Raw genomic sequence first — 16,398 nt, 5'->3', positions numbered from 1 at the left:
GTGACCCGACCTGGGTCACACATACTCCTTTAAGTTGTCCCCACGCCTGGAATCGCCACAGCTGGACGGGCCCTCTTCGCTCTCTCCATTATCTCAGCTTTCCCAAGTGTGACTCAACAAACTGGAAAGTGAGACAGATCCTACTGCCCAAAGATAAACAATTTATAACAGTCTCACCTTTTCAAGACAGCATCATACAAACTCCATATATTTTCCAGGATTAACTGCACAAATAACGGTTTCTTTCCCTTTGCCTGCAAAAAAGAATACATAAGCTTAGGTTTCTGAGTCTTTAACAGGCATCTTAAATATTGATTCTTGACATGTTGTATTATCAGCAAGTCTCATTTTTACTAGAAAATACTTATTCTAGTAAAATTCTAGGAAAGTAGTTATAAAAATACACTGTTCTCTTCCTCTGGGAACTATGGACGTCACAAACAATGAGACCCTTTGGGGGACATATCACTGTGGCTGCCCACTACTGTCCTAAAAAAACACGTAACACCCAAGCCGAGAGTGAAGACTTGACTCTGCCTATGCAGGCCCTCCCATGAACTTCGTGCTAAAAAAAATTGATTTTTTAGAGGCAAGGAGAGAGAGACAGGAACGTCAAGATGCTCCTGTCTGTGCCCTGACCAGGGAATCAAACCACCAACTTCCATGCTCCAGGATGACCCTTCAAGCTACCAAGCTATTCGACCAGGGCTTAATTTATTGATTGATTGATTGATTTTCCAAAAGACAGAGAGAGGAAGGGAGAGAGAGGGGAGGGGGAAGGGAAGCATTCATTTGTTGTCCCATTCAGTCATACATTCATTGGTTGCTTCCCATGTGTGCCCTGACCGGGGATCAAACCCAAACCTTGTCATTTCAGGGTGACACTCTTAACCAGGGGTCCCCAAACTTTTTACACAGGGGGCCAGTTCACTGTCCCTCAGACCGTTGGAGGGCCCCACATACAGTGCTCCTCTCACCACCAATGAAAGAGGTGCCCCTTCCAGAAGTGCGGTGGGGCCGGATAAATGGCCTCAGGGGGCCGCATGCGGCCCTCGGGCCATAGTTTGGGGATGCCTGCTCTTAACCAACTGAGCTAACAGGCCAGGGCCTAAAGAATCTTCTTAAACATAAAAAATCATCATCAAGGAAAAGGAAATTGAAAACTAAAGAATCTACCACTTTTCTTATCACAGCATGCAAAATAATTGCATGCTCTCACACACACATCTGATGGACTATAAACTGAGGCCTCCTTTCTGAAAAGGTAGAAGCAGGGTATAAGGAAATTAATTCATTACCTCTGAACGCTTGTTTAAAAAGAAAAGTCATCATGAAGACAGAAATTCATGCAAAGATGCCCACCATACCTTTACTTATATCAAAACATTTGAAAACTAGAAATAGAAACGATGTCCAATCTTAAATAAATGATGGTGCACTCACAACACAGAATAACAACAGGGTACTGATGTGACAGGAAATGTTTTCAAGGCTTTTCCTAGATGATGTCATGTAATCATCATGCCCACCCTACCTCCTTTTCCAGATGAAAAAACTGAGGTGCAGGCCACAGAGCTGCTAAGTGCTGGAGCCGAGATTCAAACACAAAGTCAGACTCTCAAACCATTCTCTTTCCCACATCACTGCACTGGCCCTTTTTAAAATATACTGTTTATTAAAAGATTTTAAAAGCAAGGGGAAATGTTTACAATGCTTTCTTTCTTTTTTTTTAGACATAATGTCAAGCAAAAAGGCACCTACAGCATTATATAAACAGTGTAATCTCAACTGGGGGATGTATATATCTATCCAAAAGAAATGAAAATAATTGAAACCACAGTGCTGTTTTCTGATTTTTGTTTTTTCCTGTGCCTTTATGAGTACTTTATAAAAAGAATATATATGCTCTTCAACAAAAACAAATTTATAAAACCCTGAATTTTACACTGATAAAGAAGCTTCAAGAAAAGGAAACTTTGGCCCTGGCTGATTAGCTCAGTTGGTTAGTCATCCCAAAACACCAAGGTTCAATCACTTTTGTCAGGGACAGGAAGCAATGAATGAGTGCACAGCTAAGTAGAATAGCAAATGAATGCTTCTCGATCTTCCCTCTCCTCTGTCTCTCTCTAAAAAAAAGAAAACTTTGAGGCATGTGACCCAGCAGTCCTGCACCACCTCTGTCTACAAAGGCAGGGTTCCAGGGAGCACCCCCATCGGTACTCATGGTGACTGGATTTGATGAGAGAAGGCCTCCGCTGAGACTAGAAATAATACAGTGTCGGCCACACAGAGGTGTGTGAGAGAGATGTCTCTCCATAGTAAAGGGGGTCACACAAATGCATGATGCATAATATATACATACCTTCAAGTGACCAGGATCGGAGAATTTTCTCCTTTAGTAAAAGAAAAAGCAGCAATTCTTTCTTCCGTATATATAAAGAACTATAAACAATACTTGAAGATTCACAAGCTTTAACCAAATATATAAAATGAAAAATCCTTCATGAACTGACCCCACATAAATCAAAGCCAAATTACATCTATGAAAGGTGTTACAGTACAGGTTCTCTTAGGGCAGAAAGTAACCAACATTCAAAAGGGACATAAGCCACATTACCTGATCAACCTTCATAATCTTCTTAGCCTTCATATTTATATAATAATCACCCCACAATGTTTTCAAAAGAACTTCCTCTTTTATGCCAATTTTTTGACTGTAGATCTTGGCGAAGTGCTCAATTCTGAAAGAAAAGTGTTTATGTTATTAGTAATAAGTATGAGTACAGGGGGTCCTCGAGTTTTGGGTTAGGACAATCTCGACATATGATATTTTGGGTTTATGATGCTCACTCCCATAAAAACTAAAAAAACAAAACAAAAAACTGTGATGTGAGTGTTTCACCTCATGCCATTAGTGTCGTACTTACTGACTACGTGGACGAACTAGTTTGGTTGCACACAGTAAAAAAATACACAGTAACAAGGCATATGAGTGAGAGTCAGCACTCCCCAGTATACTTATGTACACTATTTTGGACTGTTAAAAGTGCAAGTGTTCCGTCTGAATTAGGCTAGAGTGTGTTTCGAATTATACCAAAATTTGGGTTACGTCACTGTCATAGGAACGAAACTGTGTCGTAACCCGAGGATGCCTGTATAGCTAACATTCAAGTTTTCCCGTGCCAGGTTCTATTCAAAGTGCTTCAAATGTATTGCCAAATGTAAACATTTGAACTCTCCTAGGAGGCAGGTACTAATTACCTCCCCCTTCTTACAGAAAAGGATAAAGAAGCAGAGATATTACATACATAGTGAGGTTGGGATTCAAGCCCAAGCAGTCTGGCGCTAAAGTCCATATTCTTGCCCAATTTTGAATACACTCACATGAATCAGAATTCACGCTATAGCTCTTTTTAAATTCTGCATGTGTAAAATGGGGTTGGAGGACAACAGCCAAGAAAATACAGGCTCTAGCTGCCTGTCCCAACTATGCCGACAAAAACTGTATCAGCCCTTCCCTGCTATCGGTGACTATTGCTTACAAAGAAAACGAACTTCACAGCCAGAACTGGCCAAAAAGGGGTTTCTAGCACCCTGGAGTAAACAGAAAACACACACACACTTAACTCTCCTCGGCCCTTTGAGAAACCCATCAGCACTAGCTTTGCTCTCAGCCATGCGAGAGGAATCACCTGACAAGTAAGGATGCTGTATACAGTGTGTGCAATATCTGGTTAAAGAACCTAGAACAAAAATCTCTTTTCTACAGGGAACTGTATGTTCAATCTAAAGTTTGAGTCCAACTCTCACAGTACCTGCATCTTAAAAGATGCTGCTGTTTTACCCTCTGCAGGAGGAACTCAAAGTGAACACACTCAGACACTTCTTCCCAGGCCGGTCAGTAGTGGTACCGCTGGAATCCAGCATGACCACAACCTGGTCCAAGGAGCTGGTCCTCACTCAGGACACTGGTAGCCTGGTGGGAGCGATAAGCTGGGGAGTGGAAGTTAATGATTATGGTAGAACCAGGAATGTGAAGAGCATCAGGCAGGAGTGTAAAAACAAAAGCAGACACTTTAAGAAACAGCTAAAGATAAATATCTATGTCCCCTCTCACTGAGGGCAGAGAGACAAAACAGCCAATCAAGAATCAAAATTTAAATTATATGGTTACAGACTGCCGACATTCTAGAGCTGGCCTCAAGTGTCCATTACTTACAAAGTAATTCACTCTAGAAAAGCTTTATTTCCCAGTTATTAATTGGAAAATTTTTTGTCTTTCTGAAGGAGGGAACCTGTCTCCACAAATTCTTACTTCACTCCGTAGACCTACAGCTTTCCCAACATGGAGGGCTGAAAGGAGCAGTCCCGGTCGCCCCCACGTTACTCACTACACCGCAAGTGAGGAGACAACGTCAATGGCAGACATTCACTGCGCAGACTGTTCATCCCTCAAGAAGAAAACCGATTCCGTCTTGCTGCCCACTCCAGGGATCAGTAAAAAGAGAACTCTGTATTCTTTCTTATAACTGTAGTCCATTTACAATGACTTCAAGATAAAAAATTCAGTGTAAAAAATCAGTTATGTGTAAAATCCAGAGGTTTAATTAGATGCAAATGAACTTACCCAAAGCCCCACCCATCGATTGCACTTGTAAACACCACATTCCCCTGTTCTGGAGAGAAGTAAAGGTGCGAGTCATCTGTGTCCTCCAAGCCAGTGCTCCAGTCATACACTTGCTCTCCTGGGTCAGAATTTGGGTTTCCCTGGGATTCACTCTCTCTCTCTGCTCTTTCTTCTAGAACTTTAGAAGTAAAGAGAGTTCCTGTGAGCGCATTAATCTAGGAGAGACGGTGAAATGGCAAAGTATCATTCAGATGCTTAGCTTGCCCCTGATAGGAGACCCCATGACCAACACAGCTTAACCCTAGAATCACCCATCAGTCTGTATGGGCTCATATTAAGTTGAAATTTATAATGATAGATAACTGCCATGTTATCAACCCATTCTTTCTAAACTCAGCAAAACTAAATTGTAAGGCTTTTGAAAGGTTATTTTTGTGATTATTTTAATGCAAACACTAATGTGTCATATCTTTAATTTATTTTTAGGACTGAGGCCTAGTGAGATTAGAAGCTCATGGTTTCTAACCCCCAACGATCCTAGTTTGCAACCCTGGCCATTTCTCACATCAGCTATTTGAACTTCTCAGCATTCTCTTCAGGCCTTCTTCCCAACCTCTAACTCCCAACTATTTTTATTCTCAAGTAAGCAATCTTATTTCCTACCTTTTCTTACGCCCCACCACAGGCAGAAGTAGTTCCCCTGGACCCGTCCCTGTCCATCTCATCAGGGAGCCAAATCCACTGATCCATTCCGGTTTACCGCTCCACCCTCTACATTCCCTCCCTTCACAAATGTTAAGCTGGTCTCCCCAATGGTGCTCCACTGTCTTGAAAAAGAAAGTTCAAACCTCTTGTATGCACAACATACAAGGTTCACATAATCTAAGCCCTATATTCCTTTCTGCGTAACATGATCTGATTTTTCAGGAATAACAAAATCTGTGCTTCTTTGAATAAAACTCTGTACTATGCTTTTTCTAGCCTTTGTGACTATACATCCTATTCCTTCTCTCTCAAATGCCCCTGCTACAATTCTCTACTTGGCAAATACTATCTTCCTTTGATCTCAAAGCTTCTGTTGTGAAACTTTTCCTAACACTCTCTCCCTCTGAGCCCAATCTGGGTGAAGCAGCCCTCACTTATACTCTTAAATCACACCAGGGCTTATTTCATCGTTTTCCAAATATCTCTTTTTAATGGTCTGTTTCCACCTCCACACTGTGAGATCTTTGAAAATACAAACTCTGACCTGTCATTACATTCACAACCTGTAGCACACGATGGACATTCAAGAATTCTTTTATTAAACATGTAACTATGTAAATGTTTGCTGAATAAGTGCAGGTTTGCCGGCTTGAGTGCAGGCTTATCAAGATGAGTGTGAGATTGCCCCTTGAGCGTGGGATCACTGACATAATCCCATGGTCAATGGCTTGAGCCCAAAGGTCGTTGGCTTGAAGCCTAAGATTTCTGGTTTGGCTAGAGCCTCCTGGTCAAAGCATGTATGAATGAGAAGCAATCAATGAACAACTAAAGTGACATAACTATGATTTGATGCTTCTCATCTCTCTCCTCTACTGTCTCTGTCTCTCTTGCTACAAACAAACAAATAAAAACAGTCATAAAAAAAACAAAGAGGCCCTGGCCGGTTGGCTCAGCGGTAGAGCGTCTGCCTGGCGTGCGGGGACCCCGGTTCGATTCCCGGCCACGGCACATAGGAGAAGCGCCCATTTGCTTCTCCAACCCCCCCTTCCTCTCTGTCTCTCTCTTCCCCTCCCGCAGCGAGGCTCCATTGGAGCAAAGATGGCCCGGGCACTGGGGATGGCTCCTTGGCCTCTGCCCCAGGCGCTAGAGTGGCTCTGGTCGGGGCAGAGCGACGCCCCGGAGGGGCAGAGCATCACCCCCTGGTGGGCAGAGCGTGGCCCCCTGGTGGGCGTGCCGGGTGGATCCCAGTCAGGCGCATGTGGGAGTCTGTCTGACTGTCTCTCCCCATTTCCAGCTTCAGAAAAATACAAAAAAACAAAAACAAAAACAAAAAAAACAAAGAACCTCCTAATATTGATTCCCTTTGAAAGATTTTAACAATATTTTAAACGAGAGAGCATTAAAACCAATTGTCCAAGCTTTATGCTCAAGGATACTTGAAGAACGAGGGGACTCCTGACAGGAAGCTTGTTTTGTTGCCTCTGTGTAGTATGATAATCCCAACATAAGTGAAACTTAAGTGGAAAAGTTCTAAATAAGTAAATTCTCTGTAGCAAAACTTCATATTCAACGTAGCAACTGCCTTACAACTCTTCTCTGAGCCCTTATTTTTTTAAAAAAACACTGCAGTACAGAATAAAATACCTGTTCTAAAATATTCTTGAGATGAGAATAGGCCTCCTGTGGGGTGAATTTCAGTTCCACTATCAAGCGATCTATCTTATTGATCACTAAAACCGGACGGATGTTTTCGAGCCAGGCCTGTCGAAGAACTGCCTGTGTCTGAATAAAACAGAAAGGAAAATATAAAACTCATGATTTGAAATAATTAAAACACATTAAAAATCTTGATTAATAACCAGCTCATTTCTATACTCCTTTACCACAACTCAGACCAGGCCAGTCAGACACAGGTGCTCACGAGACATTCACACAGTACAGGACACATCAGCAAAGGACTACAGACCAGAGACTGTCCTTGCCTTCACAGAACTGACAATTTACTTACGATGGATAAATTACAATGTGTAAACAACAGCAAGGAGTTTGGTGGAATTTTACAAACATGAGGAGTTTACTGAATAAATATAAAACAGTTATGTTACCAACACACAGGTCAAAAAGCAACATTCTCCCAGGAGTCCCTCTGTACACCTTACTGACCATAATTGCAGCTCTTAGCATTAACCACTATTCTGCTATTCTAAAGTCAGGTATGTTACTTTACTTATCTTGTCAGGATACCTAAGACACTACACACAGATGAAAACTGTGCTTCTCAAGCTGAGGTACCTGTGCCCATAGGGGAAATCAGAAGGGAAGTTATAGGACAATTACAGTACATCTTAGAAGTATCAACTTTCCTCCATTTGAGTAATTTAAACCTTTTATTATTCTTTCTATAAAATAGTATAAACATTAAAACAAACAAGGGTATATTAAGAAGTAGGATATAAGGTGACAACATTTTAAGATAAAACATAAGGTTTCAAGAAAAAATATATATTAAAAGAACTGAGATTAGATAACCACTTCGAACTCCACGCCCACCAGAGCTAAATGTTCATTCACACTGGCCTTGGGGTGAACTTCTCCAACTCTGATGGAGGAGAAACACTAGATTAAGGATATGACAGCATGGGAGAGGGAAGAAAGAAGGGAGAAGGAAGCAGGAAGGGAGAGGGAAGCAGGAAGGGAGAGGGAAGCAGGAAGGGAGAGGGAAGCAGGAAGGGAGAGGGAAGAAAGGCAGAGGGAAACAGAAAGGGAGAGGGAAACAGGAAGGGAGAGGAAAACAGGAAGGGAGAGGGAAGCAGGAAGGGAGAGGGAAGCAGGAAGGGAGAGGGAAGCAGGAAGGGAGAGGGGAGAGGGAAGCAGGAAGGGAGAGGGAAGCAGGAAGGGAGAGGGAAGCAGGAAGGGAGAGGGAAGCAGGAAGGGAGAGGGAAGCAGGAAGGGAGAGGGAAGCAGGAAGGGAAAGGAAAGCAGGAAGGGACAAGGACAGTGTGTGTGTAGGTGGGTGGAGGTACAATGGTAGACTGAGAAGGCAAGACAGGATTTCTCTGATCTAGGGGAGAACCAGCTCAGGAGTTTGCTTTCAATAACCTCTCACAGCTCAGAAACCATTTCCATTAGAAACCACCATACTGTCTCAAAATCCAACATTTCTCCCACTTTTGCTGAGTCCCTCTATAACAGGATATTACAGACACTTCAAATTTCTAAAGTTAAAGTCGTACTTTTTAAAATCCCTTAAAAACTTGGATGATTTAACTTCACCACAGACTGGAACATTACTAAATATAAAGTGTAAAACCAACTTTCTGACAGTGAAATGTCTAAGTGCACATAATAATCAACCACCAGTTCCTCCCTTTTCCCACCGTCCTTAACCAATTAAGTCTTTTCACATCACAGCCCACTACCTGCGGACAGACTCCTTCCACAGCATCGACCACAATGATGCACCCATCACATATGCGAACAGCCGTGGACACTTCTGAGGAGAAATCCACGTGTCCTGGAGAGTCTATCAGATTAATCAGGTACTCCTCATTACCTGAAATGAAATTTAAGGACAAACATTGTCAGTTGTGCAGGTATACAATACACTTCTTTGGGTATTCTAGAATAAGAAAGCTTCTAAGAAATGACTGTAAAGCTAAAGAAGGCCAAAGCTCAATCAATTGTCATCCCAATCTAGAATTCCCATTGATGAAACTACTGTTTCCAAATAGTTTCCATATAAATTGTTAAAGACTTTATTCTTCTAATAGCTACCACTTACTATGAGGCTCCTGTGAGATAGGTACTGTGCTAAGGAAACACTTTTAATGTGCTAATCACACATTATTGAATTCTGACAATAACCGTATTAGATAAATATTACTATATTCATTTTACAGATTAGGAAGTTGAGACTAAAAGAAACCAATGCCTGGCCTGGTGGTAATGTAGTAGATAGAGCACCGACCTGGATGCTGAGGTCACTGGCTGGATACCCTGGGCTTGCCCGGTCAAGGCATATACAACAACCAACCAATGAACAGTTAGAATGAAGCAATTACTTCTTATCACTGCCCCCTACCATGATCTGTAAAATCAGTGTTTAGAAAAAAGGGGGGGGGGGGAGGGGGACCAATAGCTGAAAGGGAAAGCTGGTCCAAGGGGCTAAAACAGGAAAGCCAACTTAAAAAGGCACAAAGTAGTTGGCCAACTACTTTCCTACAAATTCTCAAAGAGCACATGTGAACCTGCTCAATCAAGACACAGAGTCAATTCTACAAAAATGTAAGGAGTACTATGTGTGCCGAGCAGTGTGCAAAATGTCCTCATCACATATACAACCTTATTTATTTATTTATTCATTTATTTATACCACGTGAGAGGCGGGAGGCAGTAAGACAGACTCCCACACACACCTGATGAGGATTCACCCAACAAGCCCCTACCAGAGGATGTTCTGCCCATCTGGAGCTGCTGTTCCGTTACTCAGCAACCGAGCTATTTAGCACCTGAGGCAAGGCCATAGAGCCATCCTCAGTGCCCAGGGCCCACTCACTCAAACCATTCAAGCCATGGCTGTGAAAGAGGAAGAGAGAAAAAGAGAGAGAGAGAGAAAGAGAGAGAGAGAGAGAGAGAGAGAGAGAGAGAAGGGCGAAGGGGAGGGGTGGAGAAGCAGATAGTTGCTTTTTCTGTGTGCCCTGACTGGGAATCAAACCCAGGACTTCCATACACTGGGCCAATGCTCTATCGCTGAGCCAACTGGCCAAGGCCTACAATTTCCTTTAATTCTCACAACAAACAAAAGTATTTAGCTTATAGCAGGCCTTGCCTCAGGTGCTAAAGTTATAAGGGTGACCACACATTCTGATTTGTCCTTTTTCCCACCGGAAGTCCCACGTCCCACTAACCCTATGTCAGTCCCAGGCAAACAAGAACACCTGGCTTACTCCAGGTTATAGAGACTTCACATTAAACATAAGTAAACCATGCAGAAAAACAATAATTCATTAGAATTCTATACTTATTCCTCCTTATTGCTAATTTGACATGATTCTCTTTTAAAGGCAAAATAATTATTTGAATGTTCAGACACCTGCATATATACTTTACTTTGGCTCCTTCTCTTAACTCTGCTTCCCAAATTCTGTGGTCTCCAGACTATCACCGGGCTCAATATTACAACTTGTGGGCCATTTGAAGAATTTTCTCCAATGCAATTTTATCAATTTGATGACTTGACTTGTGCCCTAAGCGATGCTAATAATGATAAAACAACAACAACCAAGACCAGGAAGCACATCTATGGATTGCCCATTTGTGTCTGCCACTGTTCTAAGCATTTTACAGACTTATTTAATGTCTTCTTACAACAACCCTTTGTGGTAATTACTACCATTAGCCCCTTGTTACAGAGCAGAATACAAGGGCACAGAAAGTTAAATATCTTTCTCCAGGACATCGAGCTAGAACCCAATTCTGAGGTAAATTGCCTAAGATCAATCAATGCAAAATGGTAGAATGAAAGTTCAAACCCATCTAACTCCAGAAACATACCTTTAACCACTATACTCAAGATGGCATGCATTACATCTCACAAGCCAGGATGCCACTGGTAGTGGATGGCTGAACACTAATACACAGGGGCCTTGAGAATAACTTCCTGTCATGGGATTGTGACCTTTACTCATCCCACATTAAAACCTTAATTTTTGGTAAGGCTTCCATTTCCACAGCTCTGGCCAAACCAAACTTCTCTAAAACTTACCAATAACCTCTGGCCAAATAGCCTTTTTCAATTCCTACAAGAGTTACTATCAAAACGGCATCCTTATTTGGGGACAACAAGCTATAAAGATCATGGCAACCCACAGCATGTGAATAAGACTCTAAACCCAATACACAGGCCATAGGACAGAACAAGGAACCAGCCAGTAAATGGGACACTACGGCTGAGCCAGCAAGGTCCTAGGACTCCTGATCTTCCTTCTGGAGATATTCACACAATCACCTGGGTGGATGCAGGCAGGCGTGAACAGCCAGTGTTTCTGCCTGCAAGCCAGCCAGAGGTCCCTGATTGCCTCTGACAACAGATCACTCGGAGAGGCCAGAATGCAATTTGTGTAAGAAAAAGCAAAGAAACTGAGGCATGCAATTAACAGAGGAAAAGATGAAAAATATTCAAAACTATTTTTCTTTAAAGATAGATTGATTTACCTTTTGCATAATGCAGTGAAATGGCGCTGGATTTCATAGTGATGCCTCGCACCTGTTCATCTTCTCTGCTGTCCATATACCTTAACTGTAACAATGCAACATATGCATCCTTACTTCCCAATGAATTAAAATGCAACATTAAAATGGAATGCTCTGGACTTTTATTTTAAATGCCTACTATATTTATTTATTTACTTATAGTGAGAGAGAGAGAGACAGGAAGACAGAGATGAGAAGCATCAACTTGCAGTTGCACCTTAGTTGTTCACTGGTTGCTTTCTCACATGTGCCTTGACTGGGGTGGGGTGGGGTGGGGATGGGGCTGCAGCCAAGCCAGCGATCTTGGGCTCAAGCCAACGATCTTTGGGCTCAAGCCAGCAACCTTGGGGTCGTGTCTATGATCACGCTCAAGCCAGCAACCCCATCCTCAAGCTGGTGAGCCCATGATCGAGGTTTCAAACCTGGGTCTTCAGCGTCCCAGGTTGATGCTCTATCCACTGTACCACTGCCTGGTCAGACATAAATGCTTACCTTTTTCCCCCCGTTCTTTTCCAAGTGAGAGGAGGCGAGATAGAGAGGTAAACTCCTGCATGCACCCTGACTGGGATCCACTGAACAACTCCAGTCTGGGGGCCAATGCTCTGACCATCTGGGGCCATGCTGGCAACCAAGCTATTTCTAGCACCTGAGGTGGAGGCTCCACAGAGCCATCCTCGGTGTTTGGGGCCAATGTGCTCAAACCAATTGAGCCATGGCTGTGGGAGGAGAGAGAGAGAGAGAGGGAGGGAGGGAGAAAAGAGGGAGGGAAAGAGGTACAGAAGCAGATGGTCACTTCTTCTGTGTGCCCTGACCAGGAATCAAACCTGGGACATCCACACGCTGGGTCAATGCTCTACACTGAGCCAACCAGCCAGAGCCAACGCTTACCTTTTAAACTAAATGCCGTTCATATTTTTTTAAGGGGGTAAAGGTTGGAGAATGAAAGTTATTATGGGGAAGAGAACATAGACAAACTAAAAGACATTACCACTTTCCAAAGGTAGTAAAATACCACAAACTCCCCCCAGAGAGTGGCTCATTCAAATTTCAGCCATGAACGACTGGGTAGTCAATGAACAATTCACAGAAAGCAGTATTTGGATAAATTTCTTCCATTCATCAAGAGCACAGCCATTCTTTTTCTACTCATAGACTCTCTGACAAAGTCTGGACAGAGGTTCAAACAGAAGGTCTCCAGAAGCAAGAGAAGCCTTCACTCCTTTCCCAAGCTAGATTTTAAACATATGTTTTTAAAAAAGAATGACAGGGTAGAAGATGTTTCTAACATTGCCATTTAGCTGATGGCTTTCATAAAGCATTAATGCCTATAGATAAGGGCCTGCATCGCATCTTGTCTCTACAGCGCATCAGTACTGATGATGTGTCTCCACAGCGCATCAGTACTGATGATGTGTCTCCACAGCGCATCAGTACTGATGATGGCTTCACTTAACTAGAGAGCCCACCCTCTCCAGCTCCTCAGCCCTCAGCATGTCATAATCTTTCTCCTCTCCCTGCAGAAGGGTCTGTTCCCTGCCCTGCCCTACTTCTCTCCACTGTCAACTTTAGAAAACCTTTATATTTACTTATTTCTTCCATTCAAAAGCCTTGAGAGTAACTTACTGTCACGAGAGTACCACATTTACTCAACCCACATTAATTTTTTAATTTTCAGAAAAGCTTCCATTCCCACATCTCTGGCAAACCAAACACGTAAAAGTTACCAATGACCTCTGGCCAAACACAATAATCCTTTTTAACCCTCATTCTTTTTGATCAGAGCGGCATTAGACACACCTAGTTAATTACCCTGTGTGTCCGTGTGTGCTCGTGCACATATGTGAAATTCTCCTAGGAGTCTCCTATCTCCTCCTCTCCTTCCTCTCGTTCCTTAGGTCCCACTCTGGCTGCTCTTCACCTCTCCAATCACTCAGAAAGGCCTTCCTCCAAAAAGTCTGTCTCTTGTTATTCGATATGTGTATGTTTTTTCTTTCAGTCTCCTCTGTGTACTTTTTTGATTCAATTTTGCTTCTCCATATCCTCTTCTCTCTGTTCCCAGTCACCTGACAAGTCCTGCTGATTCCACTCCAAATTCATTACAGGGATGAACCTCTATTTTTGTACAAGTGAATTATTCCAAGTCCTTTCAAAATACAGCTGAAAATGGTTTTATTTCATTTCATTTCCTAAAACATGATTGTCATTATGACCCAAAGGCTTCAGAAGCCTTCCTTTGGTACTTAGTTTAGCCTTCAAGGTCTTTGATTATCTGATATATCCTCTCTACCAAAGTGCAATTGCTCTCAGCAGTTCGTAAGCAAATCTTCACTGAAATCAAACACAACTCACAAATTAGCCTTTTCCTACTTTATTCCTGTTATTTCCCTCCACCTGATGGTTTCTCTGCCTTGTCCTTAAACCACCCAACTCATTCACATGGGAAGACTCTCTTCCTCTGTGAAAACTCCCACAACTGTGCCAGGATATCATCTGACTTAACGCACTCACAGGACCTCTAAGAACACAGCAAATGGTTCATGACATTGTAGATAGCTAATACCCTCTGAAATGCAACAGCTATTTAGCAAATATAAATATAACAACATACCTTGCCTGCCAGGCGGCTGGAGATGATTCCATTGCTAGATATGAGACAGTCAGCCAGAGTAGTTTTTCCTGTTAAAATAACAGTATTAATTCAAAGCTATTTCTTTTTTTAAAAGTAGGGGGGACGTAGCTGTATCTCTACTGATTTAACATCTAACCATAAGAATTGGTTCAACAAAGATTTTCTATGAATCTATACCAAGCAAAGCAAGACATACGGGCACTTGAAAGAGTTTAATTAGTTTTGACCAGAATATCACCTGGAAGAAAACTTTATAGTACAGTACTAGAATCTGTCTCCAACCCTGTAGATCTCACCAATCTACCTGAAAAGTTGTCAAGCAACTTTCTTTTAAGTGTGCAACTTCTTTTTGCATTGAGGCATAATTCACACATAGTAAAATGCACAGACTCTTAAGACTCTTAAATAATGAGACAAACCACCATGTAAATCAAAACACCTCTGACAAACAACTTTTACACAATTACTAAGGTCTGTCCTGCATGACTTTAATCAAGTTTACCCTAATTACTACATCAATCATCCGATATCAGTAACAGTGACAGTAGCTCATTCTTTTTATTTTTTTCTTCATTTTTCCGAAGCTGGAAATAGGGAGGCAGTCAGACAGACTCCCGCATGCGCCCGACAGGGATCCACCTGACACACCCACAAGGGGGCGACGCTCTGCCCATCTGGGGTGTCGCTCTGTCGCGACCAGAGCCACTCTAGCGCCTGAGGCAGAGGCCAAGGAGCCATCCCCAGCGCCCAGGCCATCTTTGCTCCAATGGAGCCTTGGCTGTGGGAGGGGAAGAGAGAGACAGAGAGGAAGGAGAGGGGGAGGGGTGGAGAAGCAGATGGGCGCTTCTCCTGTGTGCCCTGGCCGGGAATCGAACCCGGGTCTTCCGCACGCCAGGCCGACGCTCTACCGCTGAGCCAACCGTGAGGGCCAACAGTAGCTCATTCTTACTAGCTCAGAATGACAAAACATAGCACAGCAATCATTTTTTTTTCTCTGAATGGTATACTGAGTAAAACAAGACTACAGACTTACTACATTACAAAGCCATTCCAAAAATTCTTCACATTTTAATGCTCAAGTTCTCGTTTAAAAAACAATGCAATATACCAAAATGCTAATCACTAATTAGCTGCCTTTATTTCAATGTTAACAGGGAGCATCTCTGACATCATACTTTGGAAGGAAACAACGCCTGCCCCTCAGCCAGCATCCCTCTCACCTGCCACTGCGTCACTCCACTGAGGACGCACTCGGAGACACAGCCCCTTAATTACAGACAACAAGACATTTGAAAGGGTTCTCACCATGGTCCACATGAGCCAAAACACAGATATTCCTGATGTTCGCAGTGTTTTTCTGGAGTTGAACCATCTTCTCCAAACTATTGAGCACCATGATCGTTTATGTCCTGTGACGGAAAATTAAAAATGGGTCACAAATGGCACCTGGGCTAAAGGGCGAGGCAGTAACATATATATATAGTATATATATTTTTAAATGCTGGGAGCTGACAAGACTGCTCAGGTGCCTCAAACTGGGAAGGCAATCAACGTGTCCTGAGGGCACCCACCCAGGTCCAAGTCCAACTGGGGCGCGGAAGCAAACACCTGCCAGGACGGCGTCTGGAGCCGGCTCGTCCCCCGCGTGGGGCGGCCGCGATGAATCACGCGGCGCGGGGCGCTGATGCACTGGGGCGACGCCAGGCCTGGACTCACGGCGGCGCCCGGTGCAGGTCCATGAGGGCGGAAGCTGACGTCTCCCCCGCCCCGCACGCATCCCTCTCAGGTGGACAGTCCTCGGCTCAGGACCGCCCACGGAGCCTGAGGAAAGTTTGGGGTCACGTGCTTACTAACCACGCGCGGCACTGAGACCTTATCCCCTTCCAGAGAAAAAGCAAAAGATTTCAACTCCACACCCCACTTCACCTCAGCCCGCGGTTCCAGGTCCACACTGGGCAGCGGCTCCGCCCCGCCCGCCCGCCCCCCCCCGCCTCGGCGCCCCGGGACCCGCTCCACTGGGAGCCGACCGACCAGGACACCGCAGCCCAGCGCTGCCCTTACCCGCTCGGCCGCCCGCCGCCCCGTACGGAACCCGGGTCCGGTGGCACGCGCGCGTCGGTGCCCTAAGAGATCCAAGAGGGCAGAACAACAGCGGCGGGGCGGGCCTGGAGACGCACGACCTCTG

The 16,398-nt window shown here is 43.8% G+C and overlaps 1 protein-coding gene across 1 annotated transcript in view; it reads right to left on the bottom strand.

Moving 5' to 3' along the window:
• LOC136384397 (elongation factor-like GTPase 1) overlaps positions 1-16,389 on the bottom strand; it is a 93,519-nt gene extending 77,130 nt beyond the window's left edge. Inside the window, exons 1-9 of the mRNA XM_066354535.1 lie at positions 16,275-16,389; positions 15,519-15,622; positions 14,193-14,260; positions 11,546-11,630; positions 8,752-8,885; positions 6,977-7,114; positions 4,628-4,842; positions 2,618-2,741; positions 178-254 (exon numbers count right to left, since the gene is read on the bottom strand). Of these exons, the coding sequence (XP_066210632.1) occupies positions 178-254; positions 2,618-2,741; positions 4,628-4,842; positions 6,977-7,114; positions 8,752-8,885; positions 11,546-11,630; positions 14,193-14,260; positions 15,519-15,609 (932 nt within the window). The 5' untranslated portion in view covers positions 15,610-15,622; positions 16,275-16,389. The remainder of the gene's footprint in view (positions 1-177; positions 255-2,617; positions 2,742-4,627; positions 4,843-6,976; positions 7,115-8,751; positions 8,886-11,545; positions 11,631-14,192; positions 14,261-15,518; positions 15,623-16,274) is intronic.
• Between the last annotated feature and the right edge of the window lie 9 nt (positions 16,390-16,398).

The sequence above is a fragment of the Saccopteryx leptura genome, chromosome 13, assembly GCF_036850995.1.
Source record: "Saccopteryx leptura isolate mSacLep1 chromosome 13, mSacLep1_pri_phased_curated, whole genome shotgun sequence".
Taxonomy (NCBI): domain Eukaryota; kingdom Metazoa; phylum Chordata; class Mammalia; order Chiroptera; family Emballonuridae; genus Saccopteryx; species Saccopteryx leptura.
Note: the sequence above shows the minus strand (reverse complement) of the source record. Positions and strands in the feature narration are given on the sequence as shown.